Raw genomic sequence first — 19,513 nt, forward strand, 5'->3', positions numbered from 1 at the left:
ACTAAAACGCGCGATTCCGAACTTCATGTGTTGAAGTCTCGGAATCGCGATGTTGCATCGCAAAACCGCCGATTCCTGTCAAAAGTGGCATGTCTGCTGCGGCCCTTAGGTAAGCTTACTAAACTGAGAAACACTATAAGGTAGAGAGAAGCCAAAATCAAATCAAAATCAAATCAAAATCAAAAAATATTTATTCAGTTTAGACCACAAGTGGCACTTATGAACTCCGACTCCCACAAGATCTCACGAGTCAATTCTGATTGAGAATAGCCTTCCCACGCACTCCCTCGAAACCTCACCTCTGCATGACAACTAGATTATTGTTTCAAAGCACTAGCTTTTTGAGCTGGTTCCAATATTCACCACTATCTAATCACAATTTCAGTGAAATCAGAACAAAAACCACCAACAATAGAGCCGGCGCTTACAGACCCGCTCACCACGCCGGAAAAACCAGACACCCCGCCGGAAACCGCGCCGGAATCCGCGCCCGAAGCGGGCTCGCCTAAACCGCCGTCGCCGGAATTACCCAAGCCTACGCCGGTAAGTGAGTCAATGAATGAGGGTACTCGTTTAGACATTAGTAGGAATGTAAACAAAATTATTTTGATTGGCTATGATAAATGCTTGTTCTCTAGTCGTCTACTTTTGGAATTCATTAGATTGTAATTTCAGCTAAATCTTAGAATGCGACCTATTTAGTTAATTTATGGTTGCAGACTAAGAGCTAAGTTAGTTTAGCTTCGCTCGCATAACTGACGCAGGTTCCCATAGTGTTTGCATAGTTTGAAAGTTGTATGTAACTATGAAAAATTGTGTCAACTGTGCGAGCTAAGTTTAACTCTTGGTCTGCAATCCGCATTAGATTCTGAAAATAACTAAGACAGGTTAGATTTTTTATGTCAAATGAATAGAGATACTAAATAAATGTTTTTGCTTTACTTTATTTCAAAACGTTACAGTGGTAAAAACATGTTATTAAACGATTAATTTCACAAACAATCATCTTTACTTTCTTAATTACTTTACCATAGTTTTGCTTACTTAAAAAGAAATACATACATTTTTTGTTTACATTCTTTCAACTATTTCTAAACGAACAGATTGTATGTTGTGGCTTATTTGTAATGTCTAGCATTGTTGAGTTATAGTGACGTATTTGACAACCGAGTATTGCCATTGCGAGGATGCTGCAATTCATTATTTGAACTGGCAAGAATTAACTCACTCACATCGGCTTGAGACTTGGTAAATGATCACAAATTAAAAAAGAGTATGTAAAAGTGCAGTGACTAAATTAAATGATTAAGGGTGGATTCGACCAACAAGAGTAAATATTAATCTTAGAATAAATCGTCAGTTTTGACGATTTATTCTGAGAATTTCCCATACTGAAACTGTCAATGTGCCGGTTATACCAGGAGTTATACTCGGATAAAAGGTTGGTCGAATCAGGCCTAATAAGACTTCATTTCACAGAATTAAATTGATAGATAATTTTTATCTAAAGCAATAATATTTAAACTTTAAATCACAATATTTTTCTATCATTGGAGTTACGAGCTTATTCCTAACGAGTCACATCCAAACGAGTTATACAGCTGTTACTCATTGGGAAAAACAAATTCCATCCAGTCACTGTTACTCGTTCGGACATTTGGTTTCCTATCTTCCTAACCGGTCACACATTAAGGCTAGGTTGCACGGTTGCAACATGTTACTTTAACTTTGACAAACGTCAAAAATCTGTCAAACTTCATACAAAAAACACCAGTTATCGTTATAGTTACGGTCAAAGTTAGGTGGTGCAACTCAGCCTAAGAAATAGTGTACTTACAAAATACATAAAAATTCAAAATATGTACTTAATTTGTCTAAGGCTTACTGTTGCGTGACCGGTTGGGAAGATAAGTAAACAAATGTACTGTGTGACTCGTTTGAGAGTGACACGTTGGGAACAAGCGGAGTTAAGTATTACTTCATATTACTAGCTTGGATTCATACAAATAACTCATACGAACCATTTCTTTCCATTGCCGCATCATCATCGGCTTGAATGCGTGTGTGATTTCGCATCGCTTGGTCGAACGCTTCGCTCCGATTGGTCGAAAACGGTGATGCTTCGCTCCTATTGGTCGAAAACGATGACGCTTCGACCCGATTGGCCAACGCTTGGACGCCATTGGCCCAATATTGGCCGTGATCGGACGACGGTTACGCTTTGGCATATAGCAATTGTTGTCGAGACACGACGAGCTTAAAGAGCGAGCGAGACAGCTGCTGGAGGCGACGAAAAGAGAAGCGAGGGAGAAGGACAGACTGAGGCGGCAAGCTTCTAAGGAAAAAGAGGAGAGAGAAGCGCTGAAAGAAAACGGGATAAGGAATGGAGAGTTGAGTCCTGTTAAAAAGGTACGTACAATAATTTCTTTGAAAATACAAACTGGTGAATGTGGTCAGGAGATTAAACCCATAAATTAATTTCCAAATTCCCCTTATAGATTGTGAACTTCATGTCTTTGAGATATGTTTTATAATTGATTGAGAAAATGGTCCTACTTTTGTGTGTGATGTATTTCATAAAAAACTTAAAACTCAAATCGAGCTTAGGTTTTCTGTCCGTTTTTTTACTGTCCAGTTTTGTTCATATTATGCCCAGTGTTTTATGAGAACTTTGTTTCGATATTGTCTATGGTACCGGTTTTGATACCTGATACCTGGTGTCTGTTTTCTAGTACTCTCTCTGAACATAAATTGATTTCTAGCACTTTCCACTGAAGGTACAAAATTGACTGTTCTTGTTTTGAAATTATAAAGTACTTATTAATTTCTCCAGCCAATGACAGAGGAGGAGCGACAAGCAATGCTCCGCGAGCGAGCGAGAAAGCTGATAGCCGACGCGCGCGCTGGTATCGTTAGGTGAGCAAACTACCCTCTTGTTTGTATTATAATAACTAGCTGACCCGGCGAACTTTGTTCCGCCTTAAATGGCAATAAATAAGCAGACTTTTTTTTTTAATTTCGAACGGGATAAAAAGTATCCTATGTCCTTCTCCTGGCTCTAAACTACCTCCCTGACAATTTTCAGCTAAATTGGTTCAGCCGTTCTTGAGTTATAAGTGGAGTAACTAACACGACTTTCTTTTATATACAGTGTGAGTCACGTTAAAGTGTACATATGAAAATAGATTAAACTAGACCTATTTTTATCGACAAAAAAGAGGTCAAAAATTTTTTGAGATTTTTTTTAAATTTTTTATAGAATTTTTTTTCTTCCAATTACTTATTGTAAAGAAAACGTAATAACTTTTAAACTAAGCGGTATATCGTGATAAAATAAAAACAGTAATAATGCTAAATAACAGGCAATACTAAAAAAATACATACAATTCACAAAAAATGCCAACAAGTAATAAACAATGATACTTTTAAAAAAAAATCTGCTTAAAAATTCGTGTTTTTTTTGTTATTTGATCAATTTCTCCAAAAAATTCCCCTATAACAGGTAGTTTTTATTGTTGTGTATTATTCTCTATCGTATTACCTTTGTAAAACCAAAAATTGCATGTCTCTATCCCTATCACAACATTTGCTATGATAGTTTGAACAAAGGCCTACCACCACATTATTCTTCTCTACAGGTAGGGACAATTTTAATTTTAACTAAAGTGCTTATTTTACTTCGAAATCTTTTGTTTTTACTTGAAATCTAACTTGTCTTTATCAAAATTACAAATCTAGAGCCATTTTTAGTTTCGTTGTTAACGAAGCGTTGAATGGCGCGCCCGGAGAGGCTTAGTTCAAACGATCATAGCAAATGTTGTGATAGGGATAGAGACATGCAATTTTTAGTTTTACAAAGGTAATACGATAGAGAATAATACAAAACAATAAAAACCACCTGTTATAGGGGCATTTTTTTGAGAAATTTATCAAATAACAAAAAAAACATGAATTTTTAAGCATATTTTTTTCAAAAAGTATCATTTTTTATTATTTTTTGGCCTTTTTTGTGTATTGTATGTATTTTTTTAGTATCACCTGTTATTTATCATTATTACTGTTTTTATTTTATCACGATATACCGCTTAGTTTAAAAGTTATTACGTTTTCTTTACAATAAGTAATTGGAAGAAAAAAAATTCTATATAAAATAAAAAAAAAATCTCAAAAATTTTTGGACCACTTTTTTGTCGATAAAAATAGGTCTAGTTTCATCTATTTTCATATGTACACTTTAACGTGACTCACACTGTATATATATATATATTTTTTGAAGAAGGCTTCCCCCTTATTTCAAATCTGCTTAAAAAAATTGCATTAATATGACAACGTTACCTTTATCAATTTTAGGGTTCCGTAGTCCTGATAAGGAACCGTTATAATTTTTTCACTAATTAATTTCATCTTTGATTCCAATTATAAACAGTCTGAGGGCTTGGTGTGAGTTTACATCAAGCGAGCGCCTTAAAAAACATGAAGATTTAAGTTCTTGACAGTTTCCGCTAGGGGCGCTGTACAATCCGTCATACATTTAATGTCACTTTTTTACGCGTTCGACATCGAATGCGTTTGACGTAAACTCACACTACGCCCCCTATAGTCAAATTTTCATAATAAGCAAAACTTGCTTACTTGTTTTTATGATATCTTAACAACTCCTGTTTTATTATTGAAAACTCTAAGAAATTTTATCAACACATTTTATTGTAAAAACCAAGACAACATGAATGACAGAACATGCAATGGCGGGCAATCTGACAGATGACATTAAGTTCAGAAACCATAAATAAAACAACTCCAACATTAAACACACCGTATTCTTTTCTACAACAGCCATTTTGTTTGCAGTCCTACGTCACCTTTGTCACCGTCCCGCAACCGCGGGCCCACGCTAGAAATCATTAGCAAGCAGTCGCTTATGGACGAGATTGCTGCTGGTAAGTCTTACTTTGTTTAACTTTTTATAGGGCTCTGTCGAATATATTGCCAGCTATTATATTTATTTATTGATTTATTTACATAGGTTTTAGATTTTATTAATATTATATGAAACTTGCTCACTTATTTATGTAATGAAATTCCTAGGTTTTCCAGACACAGGTAACATAATTTATGACGTTTAGGCTGGTTTTAGTGTCACGCGGACCGTCCGGTGCGGACCCGCTCCGCACGGCCAATCTGTATGAACTTGAACTTCTAGGGAGCGTTTTAGAGTAATGCGGTCCGGAGGAACCGCTCCCGCTCCGTAGCAGTTCATACAGATCGGCTGTGCGGAGCGATCCGCAATGACAGTCCGCGTGACACTAAATCCAGCCTTAGATAAAAGTAATGTCCTTGTTTCTCTATACAAATCTTATTATGTGTTTAGTAAAAGTAAGATTTGTATAGAGAAATCTTATTATGCAAACATTATGTATAGTCAAAATGGCTGGTACACCAAAAGCCCCTGGCCAAAATGCCCCTTCCGTCGACGGCCCATAATCAAACACTCAAAATGATTATTCAGTACTAGCTTTTCGCGATTTCGCTCACGTTAAACTTTAGAACCTAAATTTTCTTAATGGATGCGTACCCATCCATTCATAAACAAACGTCACACTGGGTCACGTCACGTACAGATCACAAAAACTAATGGGAGATGTGACAAGGGGGCGGGGACGGTGTCGCAGCAATATGCCCAAAACTAATGCGACACTGAGTTTCGAACTAAGCGCATTAGTTTGCACCTCTCTATGTCTATGGGGTCACGTCATTATGTAGGTGCCTTTCAGCGAAATCTGTTTAGTGGTTTGAACTGTGTGTTGATAAATGAGTGAATAGTTGCTTATACCAGGCCTGTTCATCTCCGCGAGTTTACATCGATAACAAAACAAGCAAGATGGCACCCTACAGGATTACTATTCGACAAGGCCTCACATACGAGCGAACATTGACTCACGCACGCGTATTCTTGTGTATGATGGAAGAAAATAAAGAAAATGGTGTACTAAATACTGTGCAGTATTTAACTGCCTAAATAATAATAAAAACACAGAATGTACTTTTTTAAGTTGCCTCAAGACACTGAGAGGTAAATAAGTAGTTAATATTATTCATGATAATTCATGCTAAATCATGTATTTCCTCCGCCATTTTCCGCAGTTTGGCACCTCACGTCACATCATTTTACCGAAGTCAGCCCTATAGCTTCGGCGCAGTGCCGATCACTGACGTTTGTCAACAAAATGGTGCTTGACTCTTGAGACAGGCTAAATTACACCATATTGTTAATGACATTGAGCATACATTTTTTTAAATACCTTCGCGAAGTAAAACTTCTGTACGTAGTACTTATTATTATTCTGTGATATAACTGTATGAAATGATATTAGTTTGTTTGTAACTCTAGCTGTCTCAGCGAACTTCATATTGTAATGGAATCATGGAACCCACAGTTTATGAGAAGAAAAAGGAATATATCGGAGAAGGATATACTTCTGGCTTAAAGTGGGAAACCTTTTTCAGAATATGAATATGCAAAACTGCCTCCTCTAACTGGCATTTGTATGCCCCTCTCGTACTTATTTTTCGTCTAAAGAATTTGAATTTAACAAAGCACAGAAGGCCCTTCTCAAAAAACTCTTGGTTTATCTTGGCCCAGAAAGACTGACCACTGTCAAAAGAGTGCAACAACTGATAAGACCGTCGTCCTGCCTCCTTTCTAAAGTTGCTGTGCCCTAACTGGGTCCATATTGTATAACTGCCTAAATCAGCGGTTCCCAAACTTATTTTGTCTACTGCCCACTTTGAGAATATATTCTTTTTTAGCTCCCCCATTTTTGTAGTCAAGAGTCGAGTGCTCAGTCGGTGTCTAAGAGTCCTCCTAGTAGATGAAATTATAAATCGCCTCCCAAGCCTCTACACAACGTCCAGATTTTTTCCGGGGTCTCTTACCGCCCCCCTTTAAGCCTGCAGCGCCCACAAGGGGGCGTTATCGCCCACTTTGGGAAAGACTGACCTAAATTGTAAGACCTAATGTGAATGTGCTAATTTGGTATAGAAATCAATGATTGAGTATTGAACTGAGGAGTCTTGGTCCAAAAACTGAGTATATCAGTGGCCTTTAATTCTATTTACACTAGCCTTCCACCCGCGAATTTGCCTGCGTGGAATTTTGTCTGTCACAGAAAAACTTTATCGCGCGTGTCTCTGTTTCAAAAACCGGGATAAAAACTATCCTATGTCCTTTCCCGGGACTCAAACTATCTCTGTGCCAAATTTCATCAAAATCAGATTCATTTATTAGATTTCATTGAATGGGTTTAGGCGTGAAAGCAAGACAGACAGAGTTACTTTCGCATTTATAATAATATTAGTATAGAGGTATAGATTACTTATTTATTACTAAACTTACGACTTTTTTATTGTTTTCCTTGCAGCGGGCGGCGTGGAGCAACTAGACGCCATGCTGGCACGAACCACCAACGGCAGCGGGCCCGGCTCCACGCACTCCAGCCCGGGCTCCAGGAACAGCTCCGTCAGCCCCGACCGATCAGGTAACGATGGATTGTGAACCTTTAGTCAGTGTTAAGAAGATCGACTTGGCAGGGGCACTTTAATGCTCCCAGATCATATTAAATTGGTATAAAAAACTTCGTTAGATCAGAGCTGCATGTGCATTAAAAAGGACAAATGAATCAGAATTTTATTTGCGTAAAAATATGGTACAAAGATTTTACATAGTTCAGTAGGGCACATGAAACTTATATTTTGTATTATCTTGTATAATCCCAAATACCTAATATTTTTGATTTGTGGCCATTTGACTCATGACTGTTAATGTTAAATCTGTCAATCGTCAATGAAACGTTACAATAGCAACAATACTATGTATTGTAAAATAAGAAAGTACGTCTGTACATCAGCTGTTTCAGTCAATTAACCTATTATCTGACCAAAAACAAAACACAGTTGGATATCCTTGTCTTCATAAAATATGACTGACCAGTTGCTTTTGTGACATACAAAATACTGGCAAAGTTCCCAAATAAGCCAACCAAAAATCAACTTTATATGCAACTAGCTGACCCGGCGAACTTTGTTCCGCCTTAATGGCAATAAATAAACAGACTTTTTTTTTAATTTCGAACGGGATAAAAAGTATCCTATGTCCTTCTCCTGGCTCTAAACTACCTCCCTGACAATTTTCAGCTAAATCGGTTCAGCCGTTCTTAAGTTATAAGCGAAGTAACTAACACCACTTTTTTTTATATATATAGAAGAATAGCGCGGTAGCTCCGACACAACTATTCAATATCTTATAACAACCAAAATTTCGACAACTTACCCACAGTAATAAATACTGTGTTTTTAACAAATAAACGTTTGAACTTGAAGCCATTCAAAAAGCGTCCTTATTTGTATGCGCAGAAGAGCGCGATAACTCCGACACAACCATTGAATGTCTTATGACAATCAAAACTCAAAAAAGTTACCCATAGAAGCCATTCAAAAACCGTCCTTATTCGTATGCACAGAAGAGCGCGATAACTGCGACACTACCATTGAATGTCTTATGACAACCACTACAACTTACCCAAAGAAGCCATTCAAAAAGCGGCCTTATTTGTATGCACAGAAGAGCGCGGCAGCCCCGACACAACCATTGTATATCTTATGACTACCATAACTCCAAAAACTTATTATTATTATTGGTTTTTGGGCCTTAATTGCGCCAGCTCGACCAGTAGGCCTAAGATGCACGCCGCGATAAGTGGTTATCACGCCATTTTATCGATTTTTCCCATACATTTTGACGTCGATAAAAATTATCACGGCGCGCATCTTAGGTCTACAGGTTTGATCTATTGTGGCAGCCCTTGTGTTTAGAGTTCACTGCTAGTCCCGTTGAGTCTCCAAAAAACTTACTCAAATGATTCATTCAAAAAGCGTCCTTATTTGTATGCACAGAAGAGCGCAATAACTCCGACACAACTATTGAATATCTTATAACAACCACTAGAATTTACCCAAATGATCCATTCAAAAAGCGAGCTTATTTGCATGTGCAGAAGAGCGCGGCAGCTCTCCGAAACAACCACTGAATGTCTTATGACAACCACTACAACTTACCCAAATGATCCATTCAAAAAGCGACCTTATTTGTATGTGCAGAAGAGCACGATAACTCTGACACAACCATTGAATGTCTTAACATGAATGTCATGACAACCATAACTCCAAAAACTTATTATTATTATTGGTTTTTGGGCCTTCATTTGCGCCAGCTCGACCAGTAGGCCTAAGATGCACGCCGCGATAAGTGGTTATCGCGCCATTTTATCGATTTTTCCCATACATTTTGACGTCGATAAAAATTATCACGGCGCGCATCTTAGGTCTACAGGTTTGATCTATTGTGGCAGCCCTTGTGTTTAGAGTTCACTGCTTAGTCCCGTTGAGTCTTCAAAAACTTACCCAAATGATTCATTCAAAAAGCGACCTTATTTGTATGCGCAGAAGAGCGTGGCAGCTCTGGCGGCAGCGCGGACGGCAAGCGGTCGCCGCTGCAGTCCTTTTCGGCCTTCATGGAGCGCCTCACGCCCGACAAGGAGCCCGACGAGGTCAGTCTTCATCATCATCATCATCACCTCACCATCATCATCTTCTAGACCAGTAGGCCTAAGATGCACGCCGTGATAACTTTTATCGACGTCAATTTGTATGGGCAAAATCGATAAAATGGCGTGATAACCGCCTATCACGGCGCGCATTTTAGGCCTATAGAGGTTCCCTAACACATTTTCCTTTATGCGCATATTGTCAAATTCGCAAATTGTCTTGTCAAATTCGCAAAATGTCAAGTGTTCAACAAAATCAAAATCCAAATATTATCGTGTTATATCAAATCAACAAAATAAAAACCAAAGTCAAAAGATGTTCAATTTGAAGTTAGGTATAAAAATACCTAAAAAAGATTTTGTTGTTGATTTTATATTACGGTTTTATTAAAAAAAAAACCTTAAAATTTTAATGATTAAAATTTCTGTCAATTAATTACTTGACTTTTATTATTAAACCTAAAAAAATTTACATTTTGCGAATTTGACAATTTGCGAATTTGGCAGATTGCGACCGCTTGACAATTTGCGCATAAAGGCATATTTTGTCTACGTGGGCTGCTAAAGTGGGCAACTTTGAGAATAAATTATATTTTAGCGTGCCCATTTTTTAAATTACATATCTCTAATTTTTTTTCTGGGTACACAAGGAAGCTTGACCATGACCATTACTATTTAAAAAACGTAACACATAATATAACGCAACTTAACATACCGTAATGGAACCTAACATACCGTACCGTAGCGGAGCGTAACATTAGCTAACGTACCGTAACGTAACGTATCGTAACGTAACGTATAATAACGTAATAAACATAATCATCACTCGCCAATATAACATTATAACTTCCGTCATCACCTTTTTACTAACATCCTTGTCACCATCATCATCATCACATCAACATTCATCCTTATTGGCTTTTAATAAAGTGCATTACCCCCCAACAGAGTCGTGAGACGGGTTCGTACATCCAAAGCGAGCTGGAAGCGTTAGAGCGCGAACAGAAAGCGATCGACGAGCGAGCCGCCGCGCTTGAGAAACAGCTGAGGAGGGTCATGGAATCCGCTGACAATACTGAGGTAAGTTAAGTAGATAGATAAATAAATAAATATGGATATTTGATCAAAAACAGATTCAAAAGACAATGCCAAAATTGGCGACTTTTTTTTTTCGCGCGGCCATCGACCAAATCTTGTTTTTTTATTACAAAATAGTGTAATAAACCAAACTTGCTATGACATGTATACCTCTAAACTCAGTCTGAACTGAGTTACGAGCATTAGAAGTTTGATGATTTTACATACTAGATTTGCTTTTTGCGCGCAAGTTTTGTAAAAAATTGCAACAAAATATTGCGCTATTTTTTTATTGCGCTGATTCTGCTCCATACTGATGTCTGGAGCCTTTAATGGATGGTATTGTTTGTTTACACATACAATGTCACTACTTTGTTGCAATCCCAACTAATATTATAAATGCGAAAGTAACTCTGTCTGTCTGTCTGTCTGTCTGTCTGTCTCTGATGTCTGGAGCCTTTAATGGATGGTATTGTTTGTTTACACATACAATGTCACTACTTTGTTGCAATCCCAACTAATATTATAAATGCGAAAGTAACTCTGTCTGTCTGTCTGTCTGTCTGTCTGTCTGTCTGTTACGCTTTCCCGCTTAAACCTCGCAACCGATTTTGATGAAATTTGGCATAGAGATAGTTTGAGTCCCGGGAAAGAACATAGGATAGTTTTTATCCCGGTTTTTGAAACAGGGACGCGCGCGATAAAGTTTTTCTGTGACAGACAAAATTCCACGCGGGCGAAGCCGCGGGCGGAAAGCTAGTCTACTATATAAAAATAAGTCGGGTTTTCCTCCCTGACGCTATAACTCCAGAACGCACGAACCGATTTCCACGGTTTTGCATTCGTTGGAAAGGTCTCGGGCTCCGTGAGGTTTAAAGCAAAGAAAATTCGGGAAAAGGGGGTAAAACGGGATCCACGCGTACGAAGTCGCGGGCGGCCGCTAGTTTCTTATAAAACTTCTAGCAAATCTAGTATGTAAAATCATCATATCAATCAATCATAAGGTTTGGTCGATGGCCGCGCGAAAAAAAAAGACGCCAATTTCCGGCATTGTCTTTTGACAGTTGCAATTCGGACTTGGACAAGGATTGAATATGGAAAACGGGCGTAAAAGAAGCTCACCATGTTTATAGATCATTTCATCCACGAAGACGCGCCCCACCATTCTTCCGCGAATGTTTGAGTGTTATCGGTACACGCTAAATCATCCATGAGTGCACACGCACACTACAATAATGCCTTAGGCCTCAGCCTCCAACTTAGCGGGCAGCGGAGCGGCGGCGGCGGCGGCGCGGGAGCGGGGCGGGCAACGCAGACCCGTTCTCGAAATCAGCGGGCAGCTCGCGCGGCGCTTTAGCGGCGAAGTGTTGTGTTCGGGGTTGTGTTGTCGAGATATTTGTTTTTATTCGCAAACGAAATGTCTGAACAACGGCGACAATTTTATTTCGATTCAAATTTATTCCTAACGCTCGATTTATTGTGGGCAAAAGAAGGAGTGCGCTCCCCGCTCGTTGCCCGCTCCGGCGCCGCTGCCGCGCCGCTGTTTTCGAGTACCGGTCTATTTGATTTTACGCATAAGATCCTGCCGCTCCCAATATTTTCATTGAATAATGTTTCCGACAAAGGTTGTCAAATTGACTGACATGTTTATCGTATAGTACAGTCCACTATGAAAATTAGCTGTGGTTTGTTTCAACTAGGTACCTATTTTAAAATTTTTTGTCACTTTCTAAGTGTTGAATTTTATGGGATTGGGAAAGAAGTACCGAGTTTGAAGCGTTCATGAGCAGACATTGCAGTTGAATATTCAAGTTCTGAATTTGATTATTGATGAATAATAAAATAAATTCTACTAGCTCGATTGATGGTTTCATTTCATTTAATTTATTTAAATCAGGTTACCTATAATAATATTTTTTCGTTAATTTATGAAAATATCAAATTAGCCCGTAATCCTGAATCCTGATACATAAAGTTAGCCTATTAATTTAACACAGGTACGACTGTACTCAGTGTTGCACTATCAAATGCAATTGACGCGCCACTATGCCAGGGTTTTTATGTTCCTGGTCAGGCTATACTAAGGTTATAGTAAAACAAATAACAATGAAAAAAATATGTTATATTAACGGGAATATTATTTAAATTGTTGGTAATTTTTCAATTATCCCGGAAATATGATTAAAGTTGTTGGTAATTTGCATATTACCCGGGAATTCGAAAATTATAAATTTCCCGGGAATTTTAATGGAGTAATCGGATTTATTAAGTTACTGGCAATTGTTATTTTTTCATTTCACCGATCTGGTTAAAACTACAGCCCTATTCGCTAACCATAGTTTAGAATTGAAAATACGTCTTAATATTTGCAGAAAAAATGGCGTAAAGTGATTCTAACATGTGTGCAAACCCCAGTAGATCCGGTATTTTATTTTAACATTTTATACGTAAATATAAAACCTGGCTTACACAAGCAATATACCTCCGTAAATAATTAATATTTTTAATGTATCGATTGCTGTTGGTTTCTATAAATAAATAAAATAATATTATTTCCAGGGATACAGCTTCTCGCAATAAATTATCATGAAAAAAGATATGTTACTTGTGTAAACCTGGCTTTACATAATTCGAAGTAAGTAAATTATAGCCCGACCAGGAACATAAAAACCCTCGCCATGTTGTGGAAAACTAATGGTACTAATTTCTTTTAATGGCAACAGTAACTGAAAACTTTATTGACATGTCACCTTGCATGTCATTGAATAATGTTTCCAACAAAGGTTGTCAAATTGACTGACACGTTTATCGTATAATACAGTCCACTATGAAAATTAGCTGTGGTTTGTTTCAACTACCTATTTTAAAGTTTGGGAAATTTGGGAATTGGGGAAAAAAGTACCGAGTTTGAAGCGTTTACGAGCAGACGTTGCAGTTGAATATTCAAGTTCTGAATTTGATTATTGATGAATAATAAAATAAATCTTACTAGTTCGATTGATGGTGTCATTTAATTTATTTAAACCAGGTTACCTTTTATTCTTTTTTCGTTAATTTATTTAAATATCAAATTAGCCCGTAATCCTGAATCCTGCCTGATACATAAAGTTAACAAAGGTATGACTGTACTCAGTGTTGCACTATCAAATGCAATTGACACGCCTCTATGCCAGGGTTTTTATGTTCCTGGTCGGGCTATAGTAGATAAATCCTCTGTATGTGATGTTGTAGGTAGTTAAACAACCCATATTCTGTATACAGAAAGGATTCGTTGTATCTTTGAATAGTAAATTTTATCATACTTTCCATAGTATAATGAACCAATAGGTTTTTGGATTATGGGAACTGGGCATTCTGGGCGTAAAACATTGGGTTGGAATGTTGATATACTATCAGAATATGTGTTAATAATACTGTAAAATAGTTTGTACAGTCATTAAGTATCGTTTGCAGTAAAATACGAGTAATAGACGTTGAAAAATGTAGTAGTAATAACTTTAAAACGGTATTTTTATGTTAATATTTTATTTATACCAGGAGGAGGACCGTCTGATGTCGCAGTGGTTCAACCTGGTGAATAAGAAGAACGCGCTACTTCGTAGGCAGATGCAGTTGAACATACTGTAAGTTATTCCATGAACAACGGGACTATTCCCACCTCTCGTTCCCACCGCTGCAACTCCTGTGTAGCCAGGATCTACAGCTTGATTGCCAAAAAAACCCAACCATTGAAGGTCAAGTTTGTCCCGGGGTAAAGTTAAACTGTCATTGGACCCGTAACGAAATTAATCAGAAGAAGATAAGCATAGAAATAGTCTGAATCCCGGGAAAGGACATAGGATAGTTTTATAAGATTTTAAACTTTACGTTCCATTTCAACTAAAATAGTAAGACACGGGTCTTAACGCGACGTTTATAAATGAGTTACATTATGTACTCACGGCTTGATGTTTCGGCTGTGATGTTGCAGCGTGGTCATAATGTAACTCATTAATAAACTTCGCGTTAAGACCCTCTTACTATTTTAATAGGATAGTTTTTATCCTGATTTTTGAAACAGGGACGCGCACGATAAAGTTTTTCTGTGACATACAAAATTTTACACAGGCGAAGATGTGGTCAAAAGCTAGCAACCTTAACATTATTATGTTAATTTAATATAATCCTGCTGAAAACCAGTGTCGGGACATCCTACAAGGTATTCCAAGTATGAGCGGGCGCCCTATTAACATACATTTCTTTCTTTCTTTTCAATGTAACCTTTGTATTGTCTTGTTATACAACGTGTTCCATTTGTTTTCCGGAAATTTTAGGGGTATATTCTATAAATAAAAACTAGTTAAAAGAGTCTTAGGAATATGTGTTTTTAAAAGCATATTTTTGAAGATATTGTGGATTCTAGATTTAGAAGATACCTACCTAGTTGATTTAGATTATAGTATCATCAATCTAGTTTTTTTTTTTTCAAAATTGTCACCTAGTCTTTTTGTGCAGACTTTTTATTGATAAGTGTATATAAATTATGAATTATTTCAGTGAAAAATTAAGTTTTTAAATAATTTGGTATGAAAAAATAAGTCGAAAAGTTTTTTTGAATTTAACAAAAAACGTAATACCATTCCATTCTTTGAAGTGGTCTTATTAATGCCCTAGAGTTCCAGGAAATCAATAAGAGCACGTTGTATGTGTGTTAATGAAGTTATTCTTATTTTCCCAGCGAGCAAGAGGAAGACCTGAGCCGTCGTTGTGAGTTGTTAGCGCGCGAGTTGCGGCTTTCGCTGGGCGTCGACGAGTGGCGCAAGACGCCCGGACAGAAGCGCCGAGAGCGCCTGTTGTTACAGGTACGTCCCCACAGTTTTTAGGGTTCCGTAGCCAAATGGCAAAAAACGGAACCCTTATAGATTCGTCATGTCTGTCTGTCCGTCCGTCCGTATGTCACAGCCATTTTTTTCCGAAACTATAAGAGCTATACTGTTGAAACTTGGTAAGTAGATGTATTCTGTGAACCGCATTAAGATTTTGATGCAAAAATAAAAAAATAATAAATATTGGGGGCTCCCCATACTTAGAACTGAAATTCAAAAGTTTTTTTTTCGTCAAACACATACGTGTGGGGTATCTATGGATAGGTCTTCAAAAATGATATCGAGGTTTCTAAAATACTTTTTTTCTAAGCCGAATAGTTTGCGTGACAGACGCTTCCAAAGTGGAAAAAAGTTGGTCCCCCCCCCCCCTCTAACTTCTAAAATAAGAAAATGAAAAATCTAAAAAAAAACGTATGATGTACATTACTATAAAAACTACCAACGAAAATTATTTTGAACGAGATCTAGTAAGTAGTTTTGTTTAATACCTCGTAAATCGTAAACCGTTTATTACCGCGTAATCTTTCTTACAAATAACTTAAATAAAAAAAAAAATNAAAATAAGAAAATGAAAAATCTAAAAAAAAACGTATGATGTACATTACTATAAAAACTACCAACGAAAATTATTTTGAACGAGATCTAGTAAGTAGTTTTGTTTAATACCTCGTAAATCGTAAACCGTTTATTACCGCGTAATCTTTCTTACAAATAACTTAAATAAAAAAAAAAATCATAAATCAATGGTACGGAACCCTTTGTGCGTGAGTCCGACACGCACTTGGCCGGTTATTTTTTATCCACAACGAGGAAGCTCTTGGCCTGTATCTCACCTGATGGTAAGTGACGATCAGGCCGAAGGTGGAAGCGAGCTTCACCCGGAATCCTCAACCACGGTGGAACTGGCTATCTTACCTCTAACTGCCGGAACACAACAATGCTGTAAACATTGTTGTTATGGCGACAGACTTAGGTAAGATGGTGGTAGCTAGCCAGGCGGACTTAGAATAAGCCCTACCACCAACCAAGAAAAATTTGCCCTCACTGGGAATCGATCCCGGGACCCCTGCGTCTGAAGCAGGTGGTCTTACCACTAGACCACAGAGGCGGTTAAATATCTCTAGATCATTGGTTCCCAAACTTATTTGAGACGCGCTCCCTTTCGACCATACAAAAATGCGCGCCCCCCTCCAAGCAAGATTATTTATTGGTAGTATCGAGAAAAAGAGGGCTATGCTTGGTGTTTCTTTGCGAGATCAAATCAGAAATGAGGAGATCCATAAACGAACTAAAGTCGCTGACATAGCCCGACGGATTAGCAAGCTGAAGTGGCAATGGGCAGGGCACATAGTACGCAGAATTGACGGCCGATGGCGCAGCAAGGTTCTGGAGTGGAGGCCGCGTACCGGAAAACGCAGCGTGTGACGTCCACCTACAAGGTGGACCGACGACATCGTAAAGGTAGCAGGGAAGCGCTGGACGCAGGCCGCTACCAATCGATCAACGTGGAAAGCATTGGGGGAGGCCTATGTTCAGCAGTGGACGTCCTATGGCTGAAATGATGATGATGATCGAGCAGTCTGGAATGCATTCTCTCAGCGGTCGCAGGTTTTTTACACTTAAGTACACAGATGGCCTAATGACCCTGGGGGGCGCGCCCCCCACTTTGGGAACCAATGCTCTAGATGTCATTACCATACCACCCAGTGAGCAGAAAGGACTTCTGTCGCTGGGAACTGTGACAAGATGCAGGATTCATTCATGCGTCATTTATACCAGAACAACGGAGCGAAGGCCTCAGGAATTTCCACAGCCGGTTGCGCTGCCTTCACCAGGTCATCGGTTCCTGCTTACACTACGTAATCATTGATTCATAAATTACGTTTCATGCAACTTAGTGACTAAACAAAACATGACTTCATACACCTCGAAAAAATGAGAACAATTAGACTAAGTAAGTTTAACTTTTACGGTGGCTTTTGCTGTATATTCAATAGACTGTAATTCTACTAACGTTATACCATTAAATTTGATTTTTATGTATAATATTTGGACAATAAATTAGAAGTATTTTCCCCAACAGCCAGACAGTTTTGACAGTTCCAACTCCTTGCCAGACAGTTTTTTTAAGGTAGCTCCTAAAGCCACCATGACCCAAACTTCATAATTCACCAACATTATATCCTATATTGGAAGCATACGCTGACAAACTTTCTGCTTTTATAAAATGACGTAGGTCTGGCGTTCTCTAGCTCTTAGTCTAAATACCAATTACCAAAACAAGTCATTGACAAACAATTGACCAACCAATTTTCACTGTTCACAGGAGCTGTTGTCAGCGGTGAACGAAAGAGATAGGCTTGTACAAGAAATGGATGAGCAAGAGAAAGCGTAAGTAACACTTTTCACCTTTTTACCCCTTTATGTCAAAAGAACTCAATGTAAACAATATCAATTTCTCCAACAGGATAGCGGACGACGAAACGATAGAACGAAACCTGTCCCAAGTGGAAATACAAAGGAAAAACAACTGTATCTTACAGTAACAGCTTACACGACAGTCGATTATTTATTTAACTTAAATAATAATTATATAATACGCGCGGGATGTGGTGCGTCAATGGATTGGTGCTAAAATTGGATATGTTCGGTTTTTCAGCTTACTGGTTATACAGGGTGTTAGGTAAATGGGTATATGAGCCGACACTAGACCATGTTAACATGGGCATATAAATGGTATGGCGAAGTCAGAAATTTGATATCATCATTTAATCTTTTTTTAAATTTTTTTCATACAAAATAAATTTTATAAAATCAGATTTGTATGAATATTTAAATAATTAAAATGAAGATATCAATTTTCTGACTTCACCATACTATTTATATGCCCATGTTAACATGGGCTAGTGTCGGCTCATATACCCATTCACCTAACACCCTGTATATGGCTTGTTGAAGCCATGTATAAGTGAATAGTAAAATAGGCGTGTATTAAGTATATTTTCACAAGCCTACACAAGCAAGATACACTATCAGATTTCCTAGAACTTTTGACTTGAATTCACAATCCATTCAATGATGTTTGGTGCAATTATTGGCTTTAATTTTATTTCTTACTAATCATTTGAAAGAATGAAAGACATGGCGCTACGCTAAAAATATTGTCAAGAAAATTACAATAAAACAATAAAAATCGCACCCGCGCGCATCGTGTATTCTAAATTATTTTTTACTTTAGACGTATCACTGCGATGTATTGTCGTCACCACGCGAACAAGTACTTTGGTCAGTCCATTAGGAATAATAATATTATAATAATATTTATTTTTATTAATAATACGGACGTAAGAATTATATCAAACGACGAAATGAAAATTATTCGTGGATCTGTCTGTAAATGGTATCATTAGATTTGCGTTTGGTTCGGTCAATAGTTACCATTTTAAAACTAATTTTGAGACGGAGATTGAAGCGTTTCATTTTCCATCTTTTGACATAAGGCCATAATCCAATATTAAAAATGATTTCTCTAAAACTTTATCATGATTAGAACATTCCCGGGAATGTTCCCGGGTAATAATGATCATTCCCAGGAATTTTATTATTAATATTCCCACTCTTGGTAAGATTCAGTTAACCCTCCGCATAATGTTCTGGGAATATTCCCAGTAGCCCTCTACAATACTCCTCATAGGAAAAATTCCGGTAACGGGATCGGGAATATTCCCTAGTTGGGTAAAGATCCCGGGAATGACACATTTAAACATTTTTCGTTACTACACTATTGACTGGGCCACACAAGAGTGCTTGACGATTGGTAATAAATAAATTCGGCCTTACTACGAGACGAATAATACTCATGTATTTTGTTTCCTAATTAATTATGTATTCGTAGAATTTTACCCCGTATCAGTAAGTTTATACGGCTTATTTTTTTTTGGTATTTGCCAAAGAACATTTATGTAATACATC

At 37.7% G+C, this 19,513-nt stretch overlaps 1 protein-coding gene across 1 annotated transcript in view; it reads left to right on the forward strand.

The window, feature by feature from the left end:
* The window catches only part of Ehbp1 (Eps15 homology domain containing protein-binding protein 1), a 43,514-nt gene extending 25,290 nt beyond the window's left edge, over nt 1-18,224 (forward strand). Inside the window, exons 18-28 of the mRNA XM_028304992.1 lie at nt 386-543; nt 2,233-2,409; nt 2,834-2,916; nt 4,849-4,937; nt 7,419-7,535; nt 9,499-9,602; nt 10,548-10,679; nt 14,214-14,299; nt 15,394-15,517; nt 17,868-17,932; nt 18,009-18,224. Of these exons, the coding sequence (XP_028160793.1) occupies nt 386-543; nt 2,233-2,409; nt 2,834-2,916; nt 4,849-4,937; nt 7,419-7,535; nt 9,499-9,602; nt 10,548-10,679; nt 14,214-14,299; nt 15,394-15,517; nt 17,868-17,932; nt 18,009-18,087 (1,214 nt within the window). The 3' untranslated portion in view covers nt 18,088-18,224. The remainder of the gene's footprint in view (nt 1-385; nt 544-2,232; nt 2,410-2,833; nt 2,917-4,848; nt 4,938-7,418; nt 7,536-9,498; nt 9,603-10,547; nt 10,680-14,213; nt 14,300-15,393; nt 15,518-17,867; nt 17,933-18,008) is intronic.
* The last annotated feature ends 1,289 nt before the right edge of the window (nt 18,225-19,513 follow it).

Source organism: Ostrinia furnacalis, unplaced genomic scaffold (assembly GCF_004193835.3).
Source record: "Ostrinia furnacalis isolate ACB-3 unplaced genomic scaffold, ASM419383v2 OfSCF1632, whole genome shotgun sequence".
NCBI lineage: Eukaryota > Metazoa > Arthropoda > Insecta > Lepidoptera > Crambidae > Ostrinia > Ostrinia furnacalis.